Source organism: Schistocerca nitens, chromosome 11, assembly GCF_023898315.1.
Source record: "Schistocerca nitens isolate TAMUIC-IGC-003100 chromosome 11, iqSchNite1.1, whole genome shotgun sequence".
Lineage (NCBI taxonomy): Eukaryota > Metazoa > Arthropoda > Insecta > Orthoptera > Acrididae > Schistocerca > Schistocerca nitens.
In genome coordinates, this window is record NC_064624.1 from 121,609,520 (window position 1) to 121,636,000 (window position 26,481).

A 26,481-nucleotide genomic window follows, 5' to 3' on the forward strand; every position below is an offset into this window, starting at 1 on the left:
TCCATTGAAGGGATGTTATTGTCATGTAACCACTACACCACAGGCCATGCATTATGAGCAGGTTCTCGATCGTGTTGAAAGGTGCAATTGCCATCCCCGAATTGCTCTTCAATAGCGGGAAGCAAGAAGGTGCTTAAAACATCAACGTAGGCCTGTGCTGCGATAGTGCTATGCAAAGCAAGAAGGGGTGCAAGCCCCCTCTATAAAAAACACGACCACACCATAACACCACAATCTCTGAATTTTACTGTTGGCATTACACACGCTGGTAGATGAAGTTCACCGGGCATTCGCCATATCCACACCACGCCATCACATCACCACACTGCGTACCGTGATTCGTCACTCCACACAATGTTTTCCCACTGTTCAATCATCCAATGTTTACACTCCTTACACCAAGCGATGTGTCATTTGGTATTTACTGGAGTGATGTGTGGCTTATGAGCAGCCGCTCGACCATGAAATCCAAGTTTTCTCACCTCCTGCCAAACTGTCATAGTACTTGCAGTGGATCCTGATGCAGTTTGGAATTCCTGTGTGACAGTCTGGATAGATGTCTGCCTATCACACATTACGACCCTCTTCAACTGTTGGTGGTCTCTGTCAGTCAACAGACGAGGTCGGCCTGTACACTTTTGTGCTGTATGTGACCCTTCACGTTTCCACTTCACTATCACATCGGAAAACGTGGACCTAGGGATGTTTAGGAGTGTGGAAATCTCACATACAGACGTATGACACAAGTGACAGCCAATCACCTGACCACGTTCGAAGTCCGTGAGGTCCGCGGAGTGCTCCATTCTGCTCTCTCACAATTTCTAAGGACTACTGAGGTTGCTGATATGGAGTACCTGGCAGCACAATGCACCTAATATGAAACACACATGTTTTTGGGGTGTTTGGATACTTTTGATCACAGTGTTTATATTAAAAAATTGTTAATAGAAATTTAAACTATCATTACACCATGGAAAATCAGAAAGTGTCAGAACTGTTATAACCTCAATGTACAACATCGAATATGTACCACAAAATAATATGCACCAAATATGTAAATATTTCAAGCCACTGATGATGTATTTCAAATAATAAAGGTGAAACACGTATGGCACAAAATGTTCATTTTATTTTGTTGGAATTAGATGGACCACAAGTAACAAGTATAAGCATAAAACTAAAAAGTGTTTTCACAGTATTAATGCATGCTTCTCAGAGGAGTAGAGTATAGTCACCCTCCCTGTACTATTTATAAATTATTGACATACATCGTTGTTCTGTAATTGAACCCAAAAAGTTATTGTATGAATGTGCCCTCAATCCAAAACAAATCATATCTGTCTTTGGAGAATAAAATAAATAAATCTACATAATGTGATAAGTGAATCAATCAATCAACAGTTTAACATTTCTCTTTATTGGCTTCATAAACAATGGACAAGACACACATGACTACAGAAAATATTACACCCATTGTTTACATTATAAGCCAGTAAGCTAAACAAAGAATCCATAAATGGTATCAGCACTATGCTGTCTTTAAAAACAACACACAGGTACACTTAAGTGACAGAGCTGTCATAGATATGGCAACAATATAAATATTCCACACTATCAGAAGACAAAGAATTGTGCATATTATTTTATTTGGAACAGACGTGCCACGTTCGAGTTTAGAGTGAAGAGCTCATAGTGAAAGTCGCCTACTTACAAGACAAGCTGTTAATATTTCTCTATATAAGACAGAAACACAGGGGCCTTATAATTAAGAAATGTAATAAAAATTTACATCACACTTTGTTAATAGATGGCTTTCCCTAAATATTTCATCAGGAATCAGACTTTACACACTGACCATCTAAATTACAATGTGTCTAACATAATATAACTTCTTTTAGGGTTTCAAGAAAATAAATACCAACAGCCATAATTTTATTATTTATTTTATTGGACTTCCAGTTTCTGTGCCTCATTTATACCATCTTCAGGTCTTTATACACATAGCTAGATAAGTTATATAAACGTACTTGCTGTCATAGGGATCACTAATTTCAACTAGCTTCCATAGATTTCTGAAACTTCTCTGTAGACGTGGACTCTCCACACCTCTGTCATCAGTAGAGTGGCGAGTCCACATCTGCGAAGAAGAGTCAGAAATCTATGGAAGCCAGTTGAAACTAGCGATTCTTATAATAGTGTGAATGTTTGGATGACTTGTTTAGCTACACGTAAAGGGACTTGAAGATGATGCCATTGAAACACAGAAACTGGTAGTCCAATAAAATAATCCATAAGATTGTGGCTGTCAATATTTAATTTCTTCAAGTCTCTGACCAGCTGCAGCCCCATTCACTTCATACAAGATGGAACTACAGGATCTTTTAAGGTTAGCTTTATATGATTAAGTAGCCCAATTTCTGTGGTACCAAGTTTGTGAGAAATCTTGAAGCTACCTCATTCGAGAAGACGTGCCCAGTGCTGAAATAACACATTTGCCACACTTTGGAGCTACCGAGTTTACACTACGCTGAAGGCTGTCGACTAATAATGCGTGTATCTTTTACAGTTTGCCTGAACTGAGTCATTATTATAAAAGAATACAAGATGTATGTAAACCTATTCAGTACTCAGTTCATAGTTACAAACACATCACAAATATTCAGCTACTACCAAAGTTTGAACTGCAGCTGAAATACACAGTACGCAAATCTACACTCGTAAAAATTTAAGTTCCGCATTCAGATCCAGAGACAATTGGATATATGTCGATGTAATGGCAACACTGCTAATGTTTGCCACCAATGTATTTAAACGGCATCTTGGGGAGAAGGAGGGGGGAGGGGGGGGGCAGAAGACAGCCTAAATGCATTGTCATTAGAGATGTGTCGCCCCCATCCGGGAACCACTACCAGCATTTCGGTTACCCCTACATACACTCGTGGCACCCCACAATCGAAAGTTCGCCCGACGCACACGCACACTGTCCTTTTGCGAGTGGTTGTTCCACCGCAACTGCGCACTTCAAGTTCTCGCTGCCACTGCAGCAGACCCGGACTCGTGAGTGACCTGTCGTAGAATCGGATAGGTGTCCAGCACTCCGGCACTCGGCGTCCGTCACGACCTTCACTCGGCGGCTGGCGAGCCGCAGGGCCGCTCCTATTTGTCCCACAGGCCGAGCTCACGCATGCGCGTCTGGAAGTACTTCTCGAGGGCGTTGGCGCACCGGTAGTACTCCGTGTCCGGGCTGTTGTAGAGCCGGCAGTTGGTGAAGATGCGCGTCATGTCCGCCACGAACAGGTGCCGCGTCGTATAGTACCTCGCCTTCAGCCGGTCCCCCATCGTCTTCAGGTCTGTGACGAAAAGAGAGAAAGAGCGGAGGTTAACTCACTGCTGACGATAATGTCATTAGATTATAGCAGCAATCTATGTTACTAAATGACTAAAATAGTCACCCGGTCTCAGCTGCAGGTGGCCATCTAATGACTTCTAGTGCCCACAAAAATTTTATTTTCAGTATTTCATACAATTACTGATTGAATTTAAAATGCTCCCATAATGTGATCATTAACAACCTCTGTCTTCCTCTACAGTTATTACCCTCTATAGATCCCTCTAGTTGCTCCATGATGTCTTAGCACATGCCCTATTATCCTGTGCCACCTCCTTGTCAGTGTTCTCCATATGTTCCTTCCTCGAGCGATTCTGCCGTCAACCTCCTCATTACTTATCAATCTGGGAGCTGTATGTTCTTTTTCAATTAAACTTCATTAAATAAGTAATTACGAGGGTAATCCCAAAAATAAGGTCTTCTATTTTCTAATAATTACATAGACCTGTTTATTTCACCAATGGTTTTCATCAGTTTACAGCTTGAACATTTAGCTATTTTTCGACATAATCACCATTTCTATTGATGCATTTTTGTAGATGCTGTGGCTGTTTTTGTATGCCCACGTCATACCAGCTCGCCGCCATGCTGTTCAGAAAGTTATGAACCTCTTCTTTCACCTTGTCGTCAAAGCTGAATTGCTTTCCGGCCAAATGTGTAAAGTGGTATGCCCAGGTTTTGTCACCCGTGACAATTGAGTCCAAAAAGTTGTCCTGTTCGGCTGCAAGGCGGTGAAGAAATGCACGGGAAACATCAACTCATTGCCACATGTGATCCTCAGTCAGCATACGTGACACCCATCTCGCATACACCTTCCGGTAGTTCAATGTTTCCGTTAAAATTCTGTGAGCGGTGCTTCGGGAAACTTCAGGAAACAACGCGTAGAGATCTACACCTACATCTACATCCATACTCCGCAAGCCACCTGACGGTGTGTGGCAGACGGTAACTTGAGTACCTCTATCGGTTGTCCCCTCTATTCCAGTCATCCAGGGTGATACGTTGATCTTTACACATGCTTTGCTCAACCTTCAACACTGTCTCCTCAGAAATTGACGGTCTCACACTCCTTTGTTCGTCGTGAATTTCGGTCTGACCAGCTGCAAACTCTCTACACCACTTACAAACATTGTTCACATCCGTGCACAACTCACACTTCCGTCAATTGGTGATGGATTTCAATCGGCACAGTGCCCTTTGCGTTCAAAAACCAAATAACTGCGTGCAATTCGCACTTGGCGGTAACATCTGACGGGAGCTCCATTCTCGACAGCTGCCAAGCCGAGGATGAGCGCCTCAGCGCGGCGTGCGCATGTTTACACGAAGTGCGTGAAGTACTCTTCGTAACAGTGTGACCAACTGCCACACAAACAGAGCTCTGTACTTATAAAAAAATAGGAGACCTTACTTTTGGGATTACCCTCGTACTTTAAAGGTTTAACACAACAACTCAAGTATTAAAGTTACATGCACAGCTTCCATCTCGATGCATCGCAACTCACTGTGCACGAATGCCCAGACAATATTCATCCAGTATTTGAGACTGAGAGTACTTCGTAATATACACAAAATTTTACACATAATTTCAAATCTTTTTTTTTTCTCTTGTTGGCACCAACACAAAATAATGAAAGGAAAAAAGTTTATTGCTTACTACATTTCTGTGTTCGTGCAATAGCGCTCCAGCATCAGCCACGACATTTTAATTTATTACATCTTTACTGCTAACTCTATTCACAACACATTTTGCAGACAGTATCCACACAATTAAATGTACCAGCACAATTATATCACATTACAACACAAAGTTCAGAGAAGCCAGAAAAACTAACCTTTCCTACAGCAAAGTGCAAATTACCCAGACTAAACTCACCCAACATTAGGTAGAGAGGGCACTTAGTGACATCGGAAAAACCTTAAAACATTTTTCCATTTTTCTCTCACTGAAACTGCTACAAATTAATGAAAGGAAAAAAGTTTATTGCTTACTAAATGTCCATTGTTCATGTGGTGAAACTTCAGAATCAGCCATGATATTTTATTATTTCTTTACTACTATCTATTTGCTACCTATTCTGCAGACAGTAGCCACATATACCACTGAAGATACCTGCAAAATTTTATAACTGTATGTCACACGGTATAGGAGAAAGACTAACTTTTCAGAAAAATGTAAATAATTCTCAACATCAGTACTATAAATCTTTATAGAATTTTAAAAACTGTGTTTAATGTTGTTTGATATATGGAAATTTGATTCTTTAAAGAATGAGGGGTTACTGGTAATCACTACAGTAAATAGGGCAGTTTAAACATATAGGAAGCGCTACATGCTCAGCAAACTAGATAAAGAGGGAGTAGTGTTGTGTCTCAATATGAAACTCAGAAATGTTTAACTCTGTAGAGCCATCTGTTTTAGACCATTAACCCCCGAGTTGAATTAGATATTAGTTAATACCCCCCCCCCCCTCCACACACACACACACACACACACACACAATCACAAACCTTAGCACCTAGCTAAATTGTAGAACGAATGACTTTTCTTGGATATTTAGTGTGTGTGTGTGTGTGTGTGTGTGTGTAAGGAATACGTTGTGCATCACAAGTGCTGCCCACAGCTCCTTCTCAGATGATAAAACTAACTATCCACAATGAGGGTAGACACTTGTTACAAAACATGCTTCCTCTGCATTACTCCTTTCCATTGTGGCACCTGATTGATTTAAAATCAACCAAGTTACAATGTGCGCATTATACTTACTGTTCGTAAATCACTCAATTGCTGCAATCCTTACTTCCGAACTAGCAAAAATTGGAAGACTGCAGACTGTTAATGTTTTGTGTCTGACCACAGTCACTAATAGTAATAGTAGTAGTCCGCAGCCCTTATGTAGTTACTGCTGTGTTGTGCTGTCAATTAATTCATTTATCTGTTTCAAAGCGAGTAATGAAGCAATTTCTGGACTATTTACAGGTACTATGTACAGCTTGGAGAAGACATTTTCTTGAGACATTTAAAATTTGTTGCATATATGTCTCACTGTTATCATCAGCGATGTATGAGACAAAGCACAACATATGTGTATAATGGGTGGACTATGTGAGGAGCCTGTAACCTCCACAACATTAATCTCATTATTGAGAAAAAGTAATTATTGGTTTCTTGTTCATCAGAAATTGTGTGATTTGCCATGTTAACCTACCACGGTCCATTCTGAGGATGTGACCGAAGAACACACTACTCCTTTTCCTGATGACGTCAGAAATTTTTTCTATCTTGGTATACAGTTCCTGGTTGGCTCACTATCTAAATTGACCATCTTCTGTTCTTTGAGGTCCTAATATTCGCCTGAGAATCTTCCATTCTATCAGTTCTAGCCTCTTGATCACTCCAGTTCTTGTTAAGTTGAGAGTTTCTGTTGCATATAGAGCTTCAGGGTGGATAACTGTTTGGTAATGTTTCAATTTTGCATTTATCGAAACATTCTATTTATTGTAGGAGTTGACTGTTAGCTTATACGCTAAGTTCATTTAGTTTATTCGTGCTCCCATTGCTTCTATTTCAGTCAGTCCAGTGTCTATCCATTCTCCAAGGTATTTGAATCTGTCCACCTTCTGAATTTTCCCTCCTCCTACCACCATCCATTTAGGAGCTGTTGTGATGTTTGTCATATATTGTGTCTTCTCAGTAGAGATCTGTAGGCCTCCTTTAGCTGCCTGTCTCTGCAGTTCTGTGGTTTGGTTAACGGCCTCTTCTAGTGATTAGAACAAGATCACAGTGTCATCTGCGAATGCTAGGCAATCTACCTGTACTCCTTTATTCTTACATCCCTGTCGTATTTCTCTCAATCCTTTCATTTCTCTCTAGTCACCTTATCGAGGACACAATTAAGAGCAAAGGGGAGAGTCCATCTCCCCATCTCACCTTGGTTTTAATCTGAAAGGCCTCTGACAGCTTTCCTCTGAACTTGACCTTGGATGTTGTATTGCTTAGGGTCTGTTTAACCAGTTCACTGGATTTTCTATCCACACTCATCTCCCCGAAATTCTGCCTCAGAAAATTTCATTTTGCCTCTCAGGGGGTGACCACTGCTGTAGAGGGACATGCAGAACTGTGGTTCAGGTTTAAAAGAATACTTGACCATGCACTTGATAGAAATATACTTAGTAGAACACTTCAAGATCAAACGAGTCCTTCACAGTATAGTTACGAATACGAGAGTAGGAAAAGGGAGAGAAGGAAACATAGTAGGTGAATATGGATTGGGGCTAAGAAATGAAAGAGGAAGCCGACTGGTAGAATTTTGCGCAGAGCATGACTTAATCATAGCTAACACTTGGTTCAAGAATCATAAAAGAAGGTTGTATACATGGAAGAAGCCTGGAGATACTGACAGGTTTCAGATAGATTATATCATGGTAAGACAGAGATTTCGGAACCAGGTTTTAAATTGTAAGACATTTCCAGGGGCAGATGTGGACTCTGACCACAATCTATTGGTTATGAACTGTAGATTAAAACTGAAGAAACTGCAAAAGGGTGGGAATTTAAGGAGATGGGACCTGGATAAACTGAAAGAACCAGAGGTTGTACAGAGTTTCAGGGAGAGCATAAGGGAACAATTGACAGGAATGGGGGAAAGAAAGACAGTGGAAGAAGAATGGGTAGCTTTGAGGGATGAAGTAGTGAAAGCAGCAGAGGATCAAGTAGGTATAAATACGAGGGCTAATAGAAATCCTTGGGTAACAGAATAAATATTCAATTTAATTGATGAAAGGAGAAAATATAAAAATTCAGTAAATGAAGCATGCAAAAAGGAATACAAACATCTCAAAAATGAGATCAACAGGAAATGCAAAATGGCTAAGCAGGCATGGCTAGAGGACAAATGTAAGGATGTAGAGGCTTTTATCACTTGGGGTAAGATAGATACTGTGTACGGGAAAATTAAAGAGACCTTTGGAGAAAGGAGAACCACTTGCATGAATATCAAGAGCTTTGATGGAAACCCAGTTCTAAGCAAAGAAGAGAAAGCAGAAAGGTGGAAGGAGTATATAGAGGTTCTACACAAGGGCGATGTACTTGAGGACACTATTATGGAAATGGAAGAGGATGTAGATGAAGATGAAATGGGAGATATGATACTGCGTGAAGAGTTTGACAGAGCACTGAAAGACCTAAGTCGAAACAAGGCCCCGGGAGTAGACAACATTCCATTAGAACTTCTGACAGCCTTGGGAGAGCCAGTCCTGACAAAACTCTACCATCTGGTGAGCAAGATGTATGAGACAGGCGAAATACCCTCAGACTTCAAAAAGAATATAATAATTCCAATCCCAAAGAAAGCAGGTGTTGACGGGTGTGAAAATTACCGAACTATCAGTTTAATAAGTCACAGCTACAAAATACTAACGCGAATTCTTTACAGACGAATGGAAAAACTGAAGGAAGCCGACCTCGGGGAAGATCATTTTGGATTCCGTTTAAATGTTGGGACATGTGAGGCAATACTGACCCTACGACTTATCTTAGAAGGAAGATAAAGGCAAACCTACGTTTCCAGCATTTGCAGACTTAGAGAAAGCTTTTGACAATGTTGATTGGAATACTCTATTTCAAATTCTGAAGGTGGCAGGGCTAAAATACAGGGAGTGAAAGGCTATTTACAATCTGTACAGAAAGCAGATGGCAGTTATAAGAGTCGAAGGGTATGAAAGGGAAGCAGTGGTTGGGAAGGGAGTGAGACAGGGTTGTAGCCTCTCCCCGATGTTATTCAATCTGTATATATTGAGCAAGCAGTAAAGGAAAGAAAAGAAAAAATCGGAGTAGGAATTAAAATCCGTGGAGAAGAAATAAAAACTTTGAGGTTCCCCGATGACATTGTAATTCTGTCAGAGACAGCAAAGGACTTGGAAGAGCAGCTGAATGAAATGGACAGTGTCTTGAAAGGAGGATATAAGATGAACATCAACAAAAGCAAAATGAGGATAATGGAATGTAGTCAAATTAAATCGGGTGATGCTGAGGGAATTAGATTAGCAAATGAGACATTTAAAGTAGTAAAGGAGTTTTGCTATTTGGGGAGCAAAGTAACTGAGGATGGTCGAAGTAGAGAGGATATAAAATGTAGACTGGCAATGGAAAGGAAAGTGTTTCTGAAGAAGACAAATTTGTTAACATCGAGTACAAATTTAAATGTCAGGAAGTCGTTTCTGAAAGTATTTGTATGGAGTGTAGCCATGTATGGAAGTGAAACGTGGACGATAAATAGTTTAGACAATAAGAGAAAAGAAGCTTTTGAAATGTGGTGCTACAGAAGAATGCTGAAGATTAGATGGGTAGATCACATAACTAATGAGGAGGTATTGAATAGAATTGGGGACAAGAGGAGTTTGTGGCACAACTTGACTAGAAGAAGGGCTCGGTTGGTAGGACATGTCCTGTGGCATCAAGGGATTACCAAGTTAGTATTGGAGGGCAGCATGGAGGGTAAAAATCGTAGAGGGAGACCAAGAGATGAATACACCAAGCAGATTCAGAATGATGTAGCCTGCAGTCTGAAGAAGAAATGCTTGCTGTTGCCAAGTTAGTCGACAGTAATCGATACCATAGGATTCGTGAGCTCACCCATGAAACCAGATTAGTGCATTCGACTATGCTTCGCATCCTGAAGGAACGCCTGAGCATGCGAAAATTGGCTTCACGATGGGTTCCACATGACTTAGAAATGCGGAAATGCGTTACGAAGATGCTCAGATGCACTCGGAGTGCTATGAGTGCGAAGGAGAGGCTTTCTTATGTCATATTGTAACCTTGGATGAGACACGGACCACATCGTACGAGCCAAAACTGAAATGCCAATCCAATGAAAGGCATCATTATGGGTTGCCACGTAAGTCGAAAGTGTGTCAAAGCCCCAGTATGGTGGAAGTTATGGTGATTCTCGTGTGTGACTGTGATGGTGTTATCCCAACACATTACGTTCCTCCACCTCAGACCGTCAATGCACAGTATTACTGTTAGTTTTTGGAGTATCACCTGTGACCAGCTTTGCAAAATAAGCAGTGACACTTTCTACGCAACCCACCCATCATTTTGCCAGACAATGCGCGGGCGCATACAGCGCAAGCTGTGGTTGCTCCGTTCGGTCGATGGGACTGGGAAGTACTGTACCGTCCACCATACCACCCAGACTTAAGTTGGGTTGGGTTGTTTGGGGGAAGAGACCAAACAGCGAGGTCATTGGTCTTGTCGGTTTAGGAAAGGAACTATCCTGGCGTTTGCCTGGAGCCTTTTAGGGAAATCACGGAAAACAAATGGTTCAAATGGCTCTGAGCACTATGGGACTTAACATCTATGGTCATCAGTCCCCTAGAACTTAGAACTACTTAAACCTAACTAACCTAAGGACATCACACAACACCCAGCCATCACGAGGCAGAGAAAATCTCTGACCCCGCCGGGAATCGAACCCGGGAACCGGGGCGTGGGAAGCGAGAACGCTACCGCACGACCACGAGATGCGGGCTCACGGAAAACATAACTCAGTGTGGTTGTAACATTACGAGTCAAGACAGCTGTAACGGAACTTGAATAGCGTAAAGTTATCGTTAAAAACGCACGCCGCGCGATTTGTTACGATTTGGTCGGTCATGATAGTAGTAACATGCTTTTGAATACAATTAAAATATAACGGCGATACCTGTTTAGCGTTATTGGAAATAATATGTAATAAATTAATGAGTAAGGTGGCCGATCCTATAAGAAGAGGTAAAATTGGGCATATTAAGGTGTTTTGCTTTATATCGACTAAGCCGATGATACGGCGTCTTTTTTTTTTCGTTTACTCTTAAAAAAAAGAAAACAAGTAACGAAGTGCTAATTGTGCGTTGTGAAAAATATGGGGGCGAATTTTAAATAGCTACAGTGTATAATCAGACTAAAAAAAAAATGGACATGCAGTTACGTAAAATAGCGGACAGTGAAGTGTGGTCACTAAATTGAGTACACCTACAGGGCGGTAAATTCCGGGATAAGTATATTCGCATCTCACGAGGGACGCGGTATTGAGACCGGTTTTTTTTATTACATCCCGGAGAGCGGGCTTCAATTTATAAAAAGGAGAAAAGCTGTATCATTATCATTGACTGTTGGTGTCAAGCAACCAAAACTGTTCATCAAAGGGTTTCGGTGAATGAGTGGTGAATGCGAAATGAAACTGTGAACGAAGTTATGTTAAATAAAGCAGAAGAGACAAGACAGTTTGGTCGTATCTGTTATTATTCCATAGACTGTAACATTTCTTCTCGTTGTACGAAGCCTTTATAGACGATCGTCATGACAATTTGCTTTGAAGGGATCTCGTTACGAGTTAAGTTTTGGGGACCTGGTCAAGAGGGGATAGTTCGTAGATCTTAACTACTGCAGCTATTCTGGAATCAGGTGCTACCGTGACCGTTGTGTGTTGTCAATGGCTCAAGGTCATCATATCTCATGCTCAAAGATCGACGCGCCTTTCCTCTTGGTATAACGGTGTCTCACGGTAACAACGACAACGCCGACGGCGAAGGAATATACGGTAGATGGTCATACGACTTAAGTCCTTGTGACTTTGATTTGATTCCAAAGATGAAGGAACCACCTCACGGCATTCGCTTCAGAACTGTTCCCGAGATTCGACAGGCAGTAGACCGCTCCATTCGCACCATCAACAGGACAGGCCCTGCTAAACGTATACTACGCCTTCCACATTGCTGACAATGGGTTCTAAACACTGCCGGTGCCTACTTTGAAGAAGAGTAACAGGTGAAAACAGGTAACTCTTTTGTAGTGATTGTGAATAAATAGTTGCCACTATTTAAGTTCCAACCCTCGTATCTGGTGGAAAGCGATGGTGTGGTGTACTACGAATTGCTTCCCTGACACGTAACCATCACTGCTGACACGTATTGTCAACAACGTAGATGTCTTGCAGATTCAATCTGAGATAATGACCAGGAAGACTGCGTGAAATGGTGTTAGTCCACAATAATGCCCACTCACATTCTGACAAACTGACAAGGAGTTGGGCTGGGAAGCCATTCCACACCTACCTTATTCACCTGATTTTTGCCTTTTCCACCCCGTATCTAACTTACTTTCCAGATGAAAATACGCTCCAAAAATAGATCGACAAGCTCTTCACCTCAAAGTGGCGGAATCGAAAAATTACTCCAGTATTGGCAGACTGTTGTAAATAGCAAAGGAGAATATATTATTGACGAGCAATATCTCTATTACGTACACTCCTGGAAATGGAAAAAAGAACACATTGACACCGGTGTGTCAGACCCACCATACTTGCTCCGGACACTGCGAGAGGGCTGTACAAGCAATGATCACACGCACGGCACAGCGGACACACCAGGAACCGCGGTGTTGGCCGTCGAATGGCGCTAGCTGCGCAGCATTTGTGCACCGCCGCCGTCAGTGTCAGCCAGTTTGCCGTGGCATACGGAGCTCCATCGCAGTCTTTAACACTGGTAGCATGCCGCGACAGCGTGGACGTGAACCGTATGTGCAGTTGACGGACTTTGAGCGAGGGCGTATAGTGGGCATGCGGGAGGCCGGGTGGACGTACCGCCGAATTGCTCAACACGTGGGGCGTGAGGTCTCCACAGTACATCGATGTTGTCGCCAGTGGTCGGCGGAAGGTGCACGTGCCCGTCGACCTGGGACCGGACCGCAGCGACGCACGGATGCACGCCGAGACCGTAGGATTCTACGCAGTGCCGTAGGGGACCGCACCGCCACTTCCCAGCAAATTAGGGACACTGTTGCTCCTGGGGTATCGGCGAGGACCATTCGCAACCGTCTCCATGAAGCTGGGCTACGGTCCCGCACACCGTTAGGCCGTCTTCCGCTCACGCCCCTACATCGTGCAGCCCGCCTCCAGTGGTGTCGCGACAGGCGTGAATGGAGGGACGAATGGAGACGTGTCGTCTTCAGCGATGAGAGTCGCTACTGCCTTGGTGCCAATGATGGTCGTATGCGTGTTTGGCGCCGTGCAGGTGAGCGCCACAATCAGGACTGCATACGACCGAGGCACACAGGGCCAACACCCGGCATCATGGTGTGGGGAGCGATCTCCTACACTGGCCGTACACCACTGGTGATCGTCGAGGGGACACTGAATAGTGCACGGTACATCCAAACCGTCATCGAACCCATCGTTCTACCATTCCTAGACCGGCAAGGGAACTTGCTCTTCCAACAGGACAATGCACGTCCGCATGTATCCCGTGCCACCCAACGTGCTCTAGAAGGTGTAAGTCAACTACCCTGGCCAGCAAGATCTCCGGATCTGTCCCCCATTGAGCATGTTTGGGACTGGATGAAGCGTCGTCTCACGCGGTCTGCACGTCCGGCACGAACGCTGGTCCAACTGAGGCGCCAGGTGGAAATGGCATGGCAAGCCGTTCCACAGGACTACATCCAGCATCTCTACGATCGTCTCCATGGGAGAATAGCAGCCTGCATTGCTGCGAAAGGTGGATATACACTGTACTAGTGCCGACATTGTGCATGCTCTGTTGCCTGTGTCTATGTGCCTGTGGTTCTGTCAGTGTGATCATGTGATGTATCTGACCCCAGGAATGTGTCAATAAAGTTTCCCCTTCCTGGGACAATGCATTCACGGTGTTCTTATTTCAATTTCCAGGAGTGTATTATTGACGAGCAACATCTCTATTACGTATATCTGTTGTGTTTATTAAACTTATAGAAAAACACTGTGACCTTAAGCACCAACCTAATATTAAGAGTGACGAAGAATAACCAGTGAAAGAGCAGTGCCGCTGCATGGCTCTAGCAATTGAGTGGTGGCAGGGCTGTGCTGTCCCTGCTGGAGGATTGGTTATTCTTTGCGTTTTACTGTCCCTGTTAATACATACTGATAAATCAAATATTGCACTAGACTAATTTGGCATTGTTCTGTCACAAGGTGATGTAAGAATTCCACTTAATTTTTTTTTTCTTTTGTAATGGGAAAAAAACCAACACTTTCCATCGACACTGAGTCTTGTGTGAATAATTTGATGAGCAGCTGCACAATGCAAAAATGAAATTGCAGGTATCTACTGAAACACCAGAGAAAATGTGCCTGATGACTCTTAGGAAGGACACCCTGTAGACAACAAAAACAATATACACTCCTGGAAATTGAAATAAGAACACCGTGAATTCATTGTCCCAGGAAGGGGAAACTTTATTGACACATTCCTGGGGTCAGATACATCACATGATCACACTGACAGAACCACAGGCACATAGACACAGGCAACAGAGCATGCACAATGTCGGCACTAGTACAGTGTATATCCACCTTTCGCAGCAATGCAGGCTGCTATTCTCCCATGGAGACGATCGTAGAGATGCTGGATGTAGTCCTGTGGAACGGCTTGCCATGCCATTTCCACCTGGCACCTCGGTTGGACCAGCGTTCGTGCCGGACGTGCAGACCGCGTGAGACGACGCTTCATCCAGTCCCAAACATGCTCAATGGGGGACAGATCCGGAGATCTTGCTGACCAGGGTAGTTGACTTACACCTTCTAGAGCACGTTGGGTGGCACGGGATACATTCGGACGTGCATTGTCCTGTTGGAAGAGCAAGTTCCCTTGCCAGTCTAGGAATGGTAGAACGATGGGTTCGATGACGGTTTGGATGTACCGTGCACTATTCAGTGTCCCCTCGACGATCACCAGTGGTGTACGGCCAGTGTAGGAGATCGCTCCCCACACCGTGATGCCGGGTGTTGGCCCTGTGTGCCTCGGTCGTATGCAGTCCTGATTGTGGCGCTCACCTCCACGGCGCCAAACACGCATACGACCATCATTGGCACCGAGGCAGAAGCGACTCTCATAGCTGAAGACGACACGTCTCCATTTGTCCCTCCATTCACGCCTGTCGCGACACCACTGGAGGCGGGCTGCACGATGTTGGGGCGTGAGCGGAAGACGGCCTAACGGTGTGCGGGACCGTAGCCCAGCTTCACGGAGACGGTTGCGAATGGTCCTCGCCGATACCCCAGGAGCAACAGTGTCCCTAATTTGCTGGGAAGTGGCGGTGCGGTCCCCTACGGCACTGCGTAGGATCCTACGGTCTTGGCGTGCATCCGTGCGTCGCTGCGGTCCGGTCCCAGGTCGACGGGCATGTGCACCTTCCGCCGACCACTGGCGACAACATCGATGTACTGTGGAGACCTCACGCCCCACGTGTTGAGCAATTCGGCGGTACGTCCACCCGGCCTCCCACATGCCCACTATACGCCCTCGCTCAAAGTCCGTCAACTGCACATACGGTTCACGTCCACGCTGTCGCGGCATGCTACCAGAGTTAAAGACTGCGATGGAGCTCCGTATGCCACGGCAAACTGGCTGACACTGACGGCGGCGGTGCACAAATGCTGCGCAGCTAGCGCCATTCGACGGCCATCACCGCGGTTCCTGGTGTGTCCGCTGTGCCGTGCGTGTGATCATTGCTTGTACAGGCCTTTCGCAGTGTCTGGAGCAAGTATGGTGGGTCTGACACACCGGTGTCAATGTGTTCTTTTTTCCATTTCCAGGAGTGTATATAAGGACATAAATATCAGACACTAAAAGGCAACAGTGAAAAATGCAGCTAATTTAACACTATGAAGATACAGTGCAGAACAACTAGAAAAATACTGGGCCATGATAGGGGAGGTGTGAGATGGGTGCTGCAATGTAATCATGTCTAAGGCACATCTGATACCAGTGGGTATCTATCACTATATTTATAAACTACAACTTTATGTAAATAACTTTTTTTTGTAAATGATATACTTTGTGAACTGCTGCTTTCTTTCCATATGAATACTGTAATTTTGAGGTTAATTAACAAGAAACATAACTATGTAAATTTTATAAAGTTATTTACAACAATGTTTTCACTAAATATTGTTATGTTTCTGTAAAAAAGCGTGTAAAATCAATCCGAAAAATTTCATTGCCAGCAATGAAAATGATCAGATTCTTTGGTTACAATAACCTTTCTGGTATATCTCACTTGACGGAAAGAGACGATGTAGAGTCAGACGTGTTTGTGTGGTTGTAGAAAGTAGTTGGAATTTTGTAGCTCGTGTGAGCAGATGGAAGTATATTACAGTGGACATTGAATGATTATCGTGAACCAGTTATTGAAGCTAAAATGAATTATTTCTGTTATTTAGTAGCTAAAATCACCCACTGAACTGTCACAAATTTGTAAAGTTCCACATTTACTTGTACAGGAAAAAAGTTAAGACAACAATCATACCTTGAAGAAGACAAATAAGTAGCAGATTTATATTTTGTCAATGTGGGCACAGCTTATTTCAAGGTTATGCCAAACAACAAAAATCAGTAGGAACTGACACGTCTTTGCAGGTGTGATTGCTCTAGTATCAAGCTGCACGAAAATTGCTCGTTCACCAGAGGAAATGGATCTCGATGGACTATAGAGAACAATGTCGCTGCAGTGCTGCACTCGCATGGTGAGTGTGCCACCATCTCACCACACGACCTGCGGACTGGGTGTTTGTGTCATTATCATCACCGTGATCATTTGTGACAGTGGCTAGATTGGACTGTGTAAGAAATTGGAGTGCGAAAAAGTTGGAACTCTGTACAGGTGCTGATGAATGCGCAGTTGAGTGCCCCACAAACCAAACATCACCACCACCACCACCGCCGCCACCACCATGTGACTAGCGTCCTTGAGGCTGGCACAAATACTGCCACTCATCGACCGCTCAGTCGGTCATGTGCTTCATCCGACATCTGATAGCATTCATTACTATCTCCACCGTACTACTGACACCAATATTCAAGAAAGGAAATAGGAGTAACCCATTGAATTACAGACCCGAATCACTGACCTCAATTTGCAGTAGGATTTTGGAGCATATACTGTACTAGAATATTATGAATCACCTTGAAGAAAATGACTTATTGGTACATAACCAACAAGGATTCAGAAAATATCATTCTTGTGCAACACAGCTAGCTCTTTATTCCCATGAAGTAAAGAGTGCTGTCGACAAGGGATTTCAGATCGATTCCATATTCCCAGATTTCCAGAAGGCATTTGGTACCGTTCCTCACAAGCGACTATTAATCAAACTGCGTGCATATGGAGTATCGTCTCAGTTGTGTGACTGGATTTGTGATTTCCTCTCAGAGAGGTCACAGTTCGTAGTGACAGATGGTAAATCATCGAGTAGAACAGAAGTGATACCTGGTATTCTGCAAGGTAGTGTCATAGGCCCTCTGCTGTTCCTGATTTACATAAATGATCTAGGTGATAATCTGAGCAGCCTCCTTAAATTCTTTGCAGGTGATGCTGTAATTTACCGTCTAGTACAATCATCAGACCATAAATTCCAATTACAAAATGATCAAGAGAGAATGGTGCGGAAAGTGGCAATTGGCATTAAACAAAGAAAAGTGTGAAGTCATCCACACAGGTACTAAAAGAAATCTGATAAATTTTGCGTATACGATAAATCGCACAAGTCTAAGAGCTGTCAATTCGACTAAATTGCTAGGAATTACAATTATGAGCAACTTAAATTGGAAAGACGACATAGATAATATTGTGGGGAAGGCAAAATAAAGAGTGCGCTTTGTTGGCAGAACACTTAGAAGATGTTACAAACCCACTAAAGAGACAGCCTACATTACACTTGTCCATCCTCTGCTGGAATATTGCTGCACAGTGTGGGCTCCTTACCAGGTAGGATTGACGGAGGACATAGAAAATATGCAAAGAAGGGTAGCTCGTTTTGTGTTATCGCACAATAGGGGTGAGAGTGTCACTGATACGATACACGAGTTGGGGTGGCAGTCACTGAAACAGAGGCGGTTTTCTTTGCGGAGAGATCTATTTACGAAATTTCAGTCACCAACTTTCTCTTCCGAATGCGAAAATATGTTGTTGACACCCATCTACATAGCCAGAAATGATCATCATAATAAAATAAGAGAAATCAGAGCTCGAACAGAAAGATTTAGGTGTTCCTTTTTCTCACACACCATTCGAGAGTGGAATTGTAGAGAAGTAGTATGAAAACGGTTCAATGAACCCTCTGCCAGGCACTTAAGTGTGAATTGCAGAGTAACCATTTAGATGTAGATGTAGACTTCTTGTCAATAACTTCACTTTGGTATAGGTTTTCCTCTTTGGTCTCAATTTGGATAGTGACTCATACTTGACTTTGTAACAGTGTTGTGTCAAAAGCTCATTGCACTTCACTGTTGCACAGGTTGCGACTGACTTGCTCATGTTGTGTCAGGTCTGCCGTCCGGTCAGCCTGTTACTCAGCTCTGGCGTGGTTTGAGTCCTGTCTGCAGGTGGTCTTCCCACCTTGAGTTTTCATCATTTCTTTTTTGCTGTTTTTCTGATGCGTGCACCGGTATCCGACTACTCGTGGATATAGCAATCGGCAATGGGGAAATAGAAAGTTGTTTCATAGCGTGGTGAAATTGGCTAGCTCGTTTGAGAAACAGCAGCTGCTGATGCACCAGCAGCAGACACGGACAGACTTGTTCCATAAAAACACGGCAGAACTGTCAGATATCAGTAACTTCCTGCCACGATATTTTGACGCAGAGTCTTCTGGCCATCTTCAGGTGAATGCCGCTGTAGTAGTACTGGCGAGTACGCGCTGAGCTCCGCTATTTAAAGCCGTACTGAGGTGACATGGCGCATGCGCTGCTCAGCGTGCGCGTTCATAACAGCTCCGTGCGCTGCGCCTCGCGCCCTCCACTGTGAAAGCCTGGCGTATCGGTGTCAGGTCGATTTCCATCTTTATGCAGATAACTACGTCGACTACGAAGTTTCTCTATAACAGAATTCCAAGCAGAGTTCAGCTGATAACCGCTATTTCCACAGATTCATTGATAATCGAGCTCCAAAAGTTTGATGTATGGGCCAAAATTTTTGTGTCGTCGTAATTCGTGGAACGGTCTGTGGAAATACAATGTTCGGCGATTGCGGACTGAGTGGGTTGGAGAAGGCGAGTATGCCGTCGGTGTTCCACAATGCGTTCCTGCACAGTTCGTGTTGTTTGCCCTATATATGGTTTGCCGCATTCACACGGAATTTTGTAAACACCCGGTTTACGCAGGCCCAGGTCGTCTTTAACGGATCCCGCCAGTGATGAAAGTATGGAAGGATGCCGAAAGATGACTCTCAGTTGATACTTTCTCAACATTCTGCCTATCTGTGAAGAAATATTCCCAATAAATGGTAGATAAGCAGTCGACCTGAAGGCCTCTTCCTCTTCCTTGTTCCGTCGTTGGCAGGTCTTCATCACTCTGTTCACTTGCCTAGGTGAAAAGCCATTCTTCAAAAATACTTTTTGCAGGTGTTCCAGTTCCGCTTGAAGACTGTCGGCGTCGGAGATAGTATGGGCACGGTGGACCAAGGTTTTGAGAACGCCCATTGTCTGTGCTGGATGGTGGCAACTAGTAGCTTGTAGATACAGGTCTGTATGAGTGGGCTTTCTGTACACCGAGTGACCAAGTGTGCCGTCACTCTTCCGTCGCACCAAGACGTCTAAAAATGGCAGACAACCATCTCTCTCTATCTCTATGGTAAACTTTATGTTTTCATGTATGCAGTTCATGTGATGTAAAAATTCTTGGAGACGGTCCAGACCATGAGGCCACACTATAAAAGAGAGAGCACTCGACTCTGCCACTTTTAAACCGACAGTATTTTGGCAGTACGTTGACGACACTTTTATAGTTTGTTACTATCTCCAACTAGATGGCAGTTATAAGAGTCGAGGGGCATGAAAGGGAAGCAGTGGTTGGGAAAGGAGTGAGACAGGGTTGTAGCCTCTCCCCGATGTTATTCAATCTGTATATTGAGCAAGCAGTAAAGGAAACAAAAGAAAAATTTGGAGTAGGTATTAAAATTCATGGAGAAGAAGTAAAAACTTTGAGGTTCGCCGATGACATTGTAATTCTGTCAGAGACAGCAAAGGACTTGGAAGCGCAGTTGAACGGAATGGACAGTGTCTTGAAAGGAGGATATAAGATGAACATCAACAAAAGCAAAACGAGGATAATGGAATGTAGTCAAATTAAATCGGGTGATGCTGAGGGAATTAGATTAGGAAATGAGACACTTAAAGCAGTAAAGGAGTTTGGCTATTTGGGGAGTAAAATAACTGATGATGGTCGAAGTAGAGAGGATATAAAATGTAGACTGGCAATGGCAAGGAAATCGTTTCTGAAGAAGAGAAATTTGTTAACATCGAGTATAGATTTAAGTGTCAGGAAGTCGTTTCTGAAAGTATTTGTATGGAGTGTAGCCATGTATGGAAGTGAAACATGGACGATAACCAGTTTGGACAAGAAGAGAATAGAAGCTTTCGAAATGTGGTGCTACAGAAGAATGCTGAAGATAAGGTGGGTAGATCACGTAACTAATGAGGAGGTATTGAATAGGATTGGGGAGAAGAGAAGTTTGTGGCACAACTTGACTAGAAGAAGGGATCGGTTGGTAGGACATGTTTTGAGGCATCAAGGGATCACAAATTTAGCATTGGAGGGCAGCGTGGAGGGTAAAAATCGTAGAGGGAGACTAAGAGATCAATATACTAAGCAGATTCAGAAGGATGTAGGTTGCAGTAGGTACTGGGAGATGAAGAAGCTTACACAGGATAGAGTAGCATGGAGAGCTGCATCAAACCAGTCTCAAGACTGAAGACCACAACCACAACAACTATCTCCATTATACTTATTACTCGTTGACGGCTCTGCTGTGGTATTGATTTTCCTCTTTGATCTCGATACGGATTGAGGCTCGTATTTACCTGTTGACAGCATTGCGTGGGAAGTTCATTGTGCTTCATTGTTGCGTGGGTTGCTATTGACTTGCACTCTTTGTGTCGTATGCACAGTTCAGTCAGTCTGTTGTTCATCTACAGTGTGGTTTGAGTCCTGCCTGCAGGCAGACTTCCCATCTTGTGTCATCGTTTCTTTCCTGTGTACCTGTATCCGACCATTTGCGGATATAATGATCGTTTTGTTGAAAGACTGTGTTGCAGTGTGAAGACCTGTGGAAGGATTGTATTGGAGCACCAGCACAATATAAGGTGAAATCAGACTGGAAAAGGCAACCATACAATGAAGGCTTTTGCAACTGGTTGTCTTAGCTGCTTTTGATTCTTCTGGGTTGCGCAGTCATGTTTTAGGAAACTTCTTGTCCCTGTCATTTCATCCAGACTCGTGTTTGAAATCTTCGAAGATACTCCTGGTTCCGATGAGTGGAGGAAGCAATGGATAGCACAAGAGGAAAGACAGAGACCTAGTAGGCTAAGTTAAGGAAAATTGGTTGGAATTGGCGACTGAGGTGGAAGATATGGTAAACTGGAGTCCCAAGTACACAGTGGTCAATAAGCCAGAGATCAATTACAAAGAAGGATACAGGAAAATGATGGAGAGTGTAGTGTAATATAAGATGAATTAGTAGAAGAACACAATACATTAATCTACTACACAACCTGATACACTTTTTGTGACACATTAAATGTTTATGAACACATTTTTATTATTTGATAACTTTGATTATTATTCTTTTGCCTATACGGAAAGATAATTAACAGTACCTTTACCCAATTTTTGTGACAGCAATGACTGTCATATAAGCACATGCTATAGTCTTGGTCCTTTTGTGAAGTAGAATAAAAACACAAAAAATAACAATACATGACAAGAAACTCAAATACAAATGATAGAAAAGCATAAGCTAATCTAATTAATTTTCAAAATTAAAGCTTTATAATTTTACTTGTTAAAAACATTTACAATGTAAATTCTGAAGCAAAGGGATGCAAATTTGTTAAGTTTTACTTTAGAAATTCAATTTAAATGTTTTTATATATGTTATGATGTAATGATAATGATTATAATTAGAACAACTAGATTACTAGTGGAGCAGAGAGGATAAGAGGATACTGAATACCTCAGAAGAAGAGAGCAAGAGAACAGAAAGGATGAAGAGGTTCTGGGATAAGAAAAAGTAAATGCAATCCATGAAGTCTCCTACAAAGCTTACAATATAAGAGGCAGCAGCTTACTGAAATAACAGCTACGTTTCAATTGGTTCCACAATGTTTTCCTGTATGTTTTTTCTAAAACATACTTGGTTAGAAAAGCCGAGTAGATAGTGACACTCACCCATAGGGTACTTAATGTGGTCATAGTAGTCTGGAACCTCCAGTTTGTCCACAGGCTTCAAGAAGGGCCATGCCGCACTGTGGTTGCGAATCTGCAAAAAGAAGAACAGAGGGTACTGTGATACACCAGTCTTATTACTTATTGTGTCTCATTCGTACAAAGTTACAAGAAAACAGGAAAATAACTCAAAATCGTCAAACAAATTCTATCAGCTGAAAAGCAAAATATGAAACGAATTATGCCAGGCACAAACAAACTCTTTCTTCAGTGAGGAAAATTTAAGTTATCAGAATTAAATAATTACACATCATACATTTAGATGGCTAGAGGACAAATGTAGGAATATAGAGGCTTATCTCACTAGGCGTAAGATAGATACTGCCTACAGGAAAATTAAAGAGACCTTTGGAGAAAAGAGAACTACTTGTATGAATATCAAGAGCTCAGATGGAAACCCAGTTCTAAGCAAAGAAGGGAAAGCAGAAAGGTGGAAGGAGTATATAGAGGGCCTATACCAGGGTGATGTAATGGGAGATATAATACTGCATGAAGAGTTTGACAGTGCACTGAAAGACCTGAGTCAAAACAAGGCCCCGGGAGTAGACAACATTCCATTAGAACTACTGACAGTCTTGGGAGAGCCAGCCCCGACAAAACCCTACCATCTGGTGAGCAAGATGAATGAGACAGGCGAAATACCCTCAGACTTCAAGAAGAATATAATAATTCCAATCCCAAAGAAAGCAGATGTTGACAGATGTGAAAATTACCGAACTATCAGTTTAATAAGTCACGGCTGCAAAATACTAATGCGAATTCTTTAGAGACGAATGGAAAAACTGAAGGAAGCCGACCTCTGGGAAGATCAGTTTGGATTCCATTGAAATGTTGGGACACGTGAGGCAATACTGACCCTACGACTTATCTTAGAAGGAAGATTAAGGAAAGGCAAACCTACGTTTCCAGCGTTTGTAGACTTAGAGAAAGCTTTTGACAATGTTGATTGGAATACTCTCTTTCAAATTCTGAAGGTGGCAGGGGTAAAATACAGGGAGTGAATAGCTATTTACAATTTGTACAGAAAGCAGATGGCAGTTATAAGAGTCAAAGGGTATGAAAGGGAAGCAGTGGTTGGGAAGGGAGTGAGACAGGGTTGTAGCCTCTCCCCGATGTTATTCAATCTGTATATATTGAGCAAGCAGTAAAGGAAAGAAAAGAAAAAAATGGAGTAGGAATTAAAATCCGTGGAGAAGAAATAAAAACTTTGAGGTTCGCCGATGACATTGTAATTCTGTCAGAGACAGCAAAGGACTTGGAAGAGCAGCTGAATGAAATGGACAGTGTCTTGAAAGGAGGATATAAGATGAACATCAACAAAAGCAAAACAAGGATAATGGATTGTAGTCGAATTAAATCGGGTGATGCTGAGGGGATTAGATTAGGAAATGAGACACTTAAAGTAGTAAAGGAGTTTTGCTATTTGGGGAGCAAAATAACTGAGGATGGTCGAAGCAGAGAGGATATAAAATGTAGACTGGTAATGGCAAGGAAAGTGTTTCTGAAGAAGACAAATTTGTCAACATTGAGTACAGATTTTAATGTCAGGAAGTCGTTTTTGAAAGTATTTGTATGGAGTGTAGCCATGTATGGAAGTGAAACGTGGACGATAAATAGTTTAGACAATAAGAGAAAAGAAGCTTTAGAAATGTGGTGCTACAGAAGAATGCTGAAGATTAGATGGGTAGATCACATAACTAATGAGGATGTATTGAATAGAATTGGGGAGAAGAGGAGTTTGTGGCACAACTTGACTAGAAGAAGGGATCGGTTGGTAGGACATGTTCTGAGGCATCGAGGGATCACAAATTTAGCATTGGAGGGCAGCGTGGAGGGTAAAAATCGTAGAGGGAGACCAAGAGATGAATACACTAAGCAGATTCAGAAGGATGTAGGCTGCAGCAGGTACTGGGAGACGAAGTAGCTTGCACAGGATAGAGTAGCATGGAGAGCTGCATTAAACCAGTCTCTGGACTGAGGACCACAACAACAACAACAACGACAACAACAACATACATGTAAGAGAACAAGACAAACGAAATTAGTGCTTTAGCAAGCTTAGGTTAGCACTGTCTAAGAATGTAGATAATAAATGTGTCAAACTCCTAGGAATACATATTGATGCCAAACTGAACTGGGAAGTGCGTATCAACAAAATCTGTAAAAAGACCTCTCATGCGTACTACCTCGTGTGGAAAGTGAAAGATATTGTTGGCAAAAATTAAATTCGAATGACATATTTTACACTCTTTTGGTCACATTTATCATATGGCATACTCACACGGGGACATTTTCCTCATATCAGTAACATAGCAAAACTCATCGACAACTTCATGTGTCTCATTCTTTAATCTAATCCCCAGTTCACATGTGTTGTTCTGTAAATCACATACTGACGGAGAGCCTTCAGGAATGTTGAAAGATTCAAGTTACACATTAAAAGGCAGAATCAATCACTACACTTGGCTTGTTCAAAACTATACTTTTATGCTCCTTGACTGATTTCGGAGAACACTATTAGCAATCTATATACTGGAAAAGTTAAAAACATGAATTAATTTAAAAATTAATACAACAGAAATACAGCCAAAGTTGCAAATTTCACTTGTATGTATTTGATGACTAGTTTCAGGTCAGGACCCATTTTCAAATCATTCAGATAGTCAAAACATCATTTCCCAAAATATAAGAACCCTACCAAGATAACAAATGAACAATTATAGCATACAGATAGTCATCAAGTAAATAAAAGTGATATTTCCAACTTCGGCTGTTTTGCCATTGTATTGATTAACACTAATTGCTGCCCTGCACTTACTTCAGTGTGCTGGAAGTTTGTAAATATGAAAATTACTGCTAACCAGAATTTGGAACCCAGTGTCTGAATATTCTGATAAATTATAGAAACAGTGGCTAATAAGATAATCTTTTACTTTGTTATTGAATATTTTATGTTTCCAGTTACCTGCCTGATGTCTTCCAGTGGAAATTATTTCTACTTCTAGTATTGTTGTTGAGAATTCTTCTTCTTCTTCTTCTTCTTCTTATTGAAATGTTTCTGCTCATGCAAGTCATTCACAAAGTCTCTTCCAATCTTCTCTTTTCTCCCGCAGTCTATCGTTCGGAATTTCCTTATATTGCAGTCCTCCTAAATTCACATAATTCTTCACTAGGTCTCTCCCTCTTGTTTATGGTCTTCTTTCAGATTCTGGCCACTTCAAAGCTCTTTCTCATCCTTTAATGTGGCTAAATCATTTTAGCCTATTTCTTTCCACAGTTTCTTTTAGGAGACTGATCTGACATATGTTTCATTCCTTATCCTATGACTTCTTGTCTTTCCCAGGATGCCTTGAAGAAAGGGCATATCTGCTGCTTCTATTCTACTCAGATCTTCCTTTGTCCAGGTCCAACATTCCAATCCATAGGTCATAACTGGCAGATAACATTACTCATATATCCAACTCTTTGCTCTGGCAGGTATTTGACAGTTCCTAATCGAAGACCTCGGTGGAAGAACTACACTTTTTCCCACAAAATACACCAGACACTCTAAGTTTTAGAATCTCATCCTACTACCACTTTGGTCAGAGAAAGGGATAAATACTGAGCTATCCCTATTTTGCACTAAACATTTAAAGTCCAGTCACATTAATTAGACCATTGACTACAGTCAGCATTGGATTTGTAAAATATGAGTTACGCCCTTTTTGCACCAAGGTCTTTAATTATGTCTGATAAATAATAGTAATAGTAATAAAATTTTGAACTGTTTTCTACCCTCTATGAAATTTCTTTCTTCA

The 26,481-nt window shown here is 42.3% G+C and overlaps 1 protein-coding gene across 6 annotated transcripts in view; it reads right to left on the reverse strand.

The window, feature by feature from the left end:
* Nucleotides 1-1,370: 1,370 nt before the first annotated feature.
* The window catches only part of LOC126212854 (histone acetyltransferase KAT2A), a 390,973-nt gene continuing 365,862 nt past the window's right edge, over nucleotides 1,371-26,481 (reverse strand). For 5 of the 6 annotated variants that reach the window (XM_049940289.1, XM_049940288.1, XM_049940286.1 and 2 more), the window contains 2 exons: nucleotides 22,625-22,715; nucleotides 1,377-3,350 (listed from right to left, as the gene is read on the reverse strand). In XM_049940289.1, the coding sequence (XP_049796246.1) occupies nucleotides 3,157-3,350; nucleotides 22,625-22,715 (285 nt within the window). In that variant the 3' untranslated portion in view covers nucleotides 1,377-3,156. Of the gene's footprint in view, nucleotides 3,351-22,624; nucleotides 22,716-26,481 lie in introns of all 6 variants that reach the window. The other variant, XM_049940291.1, reaches the window with a different exon arrangement.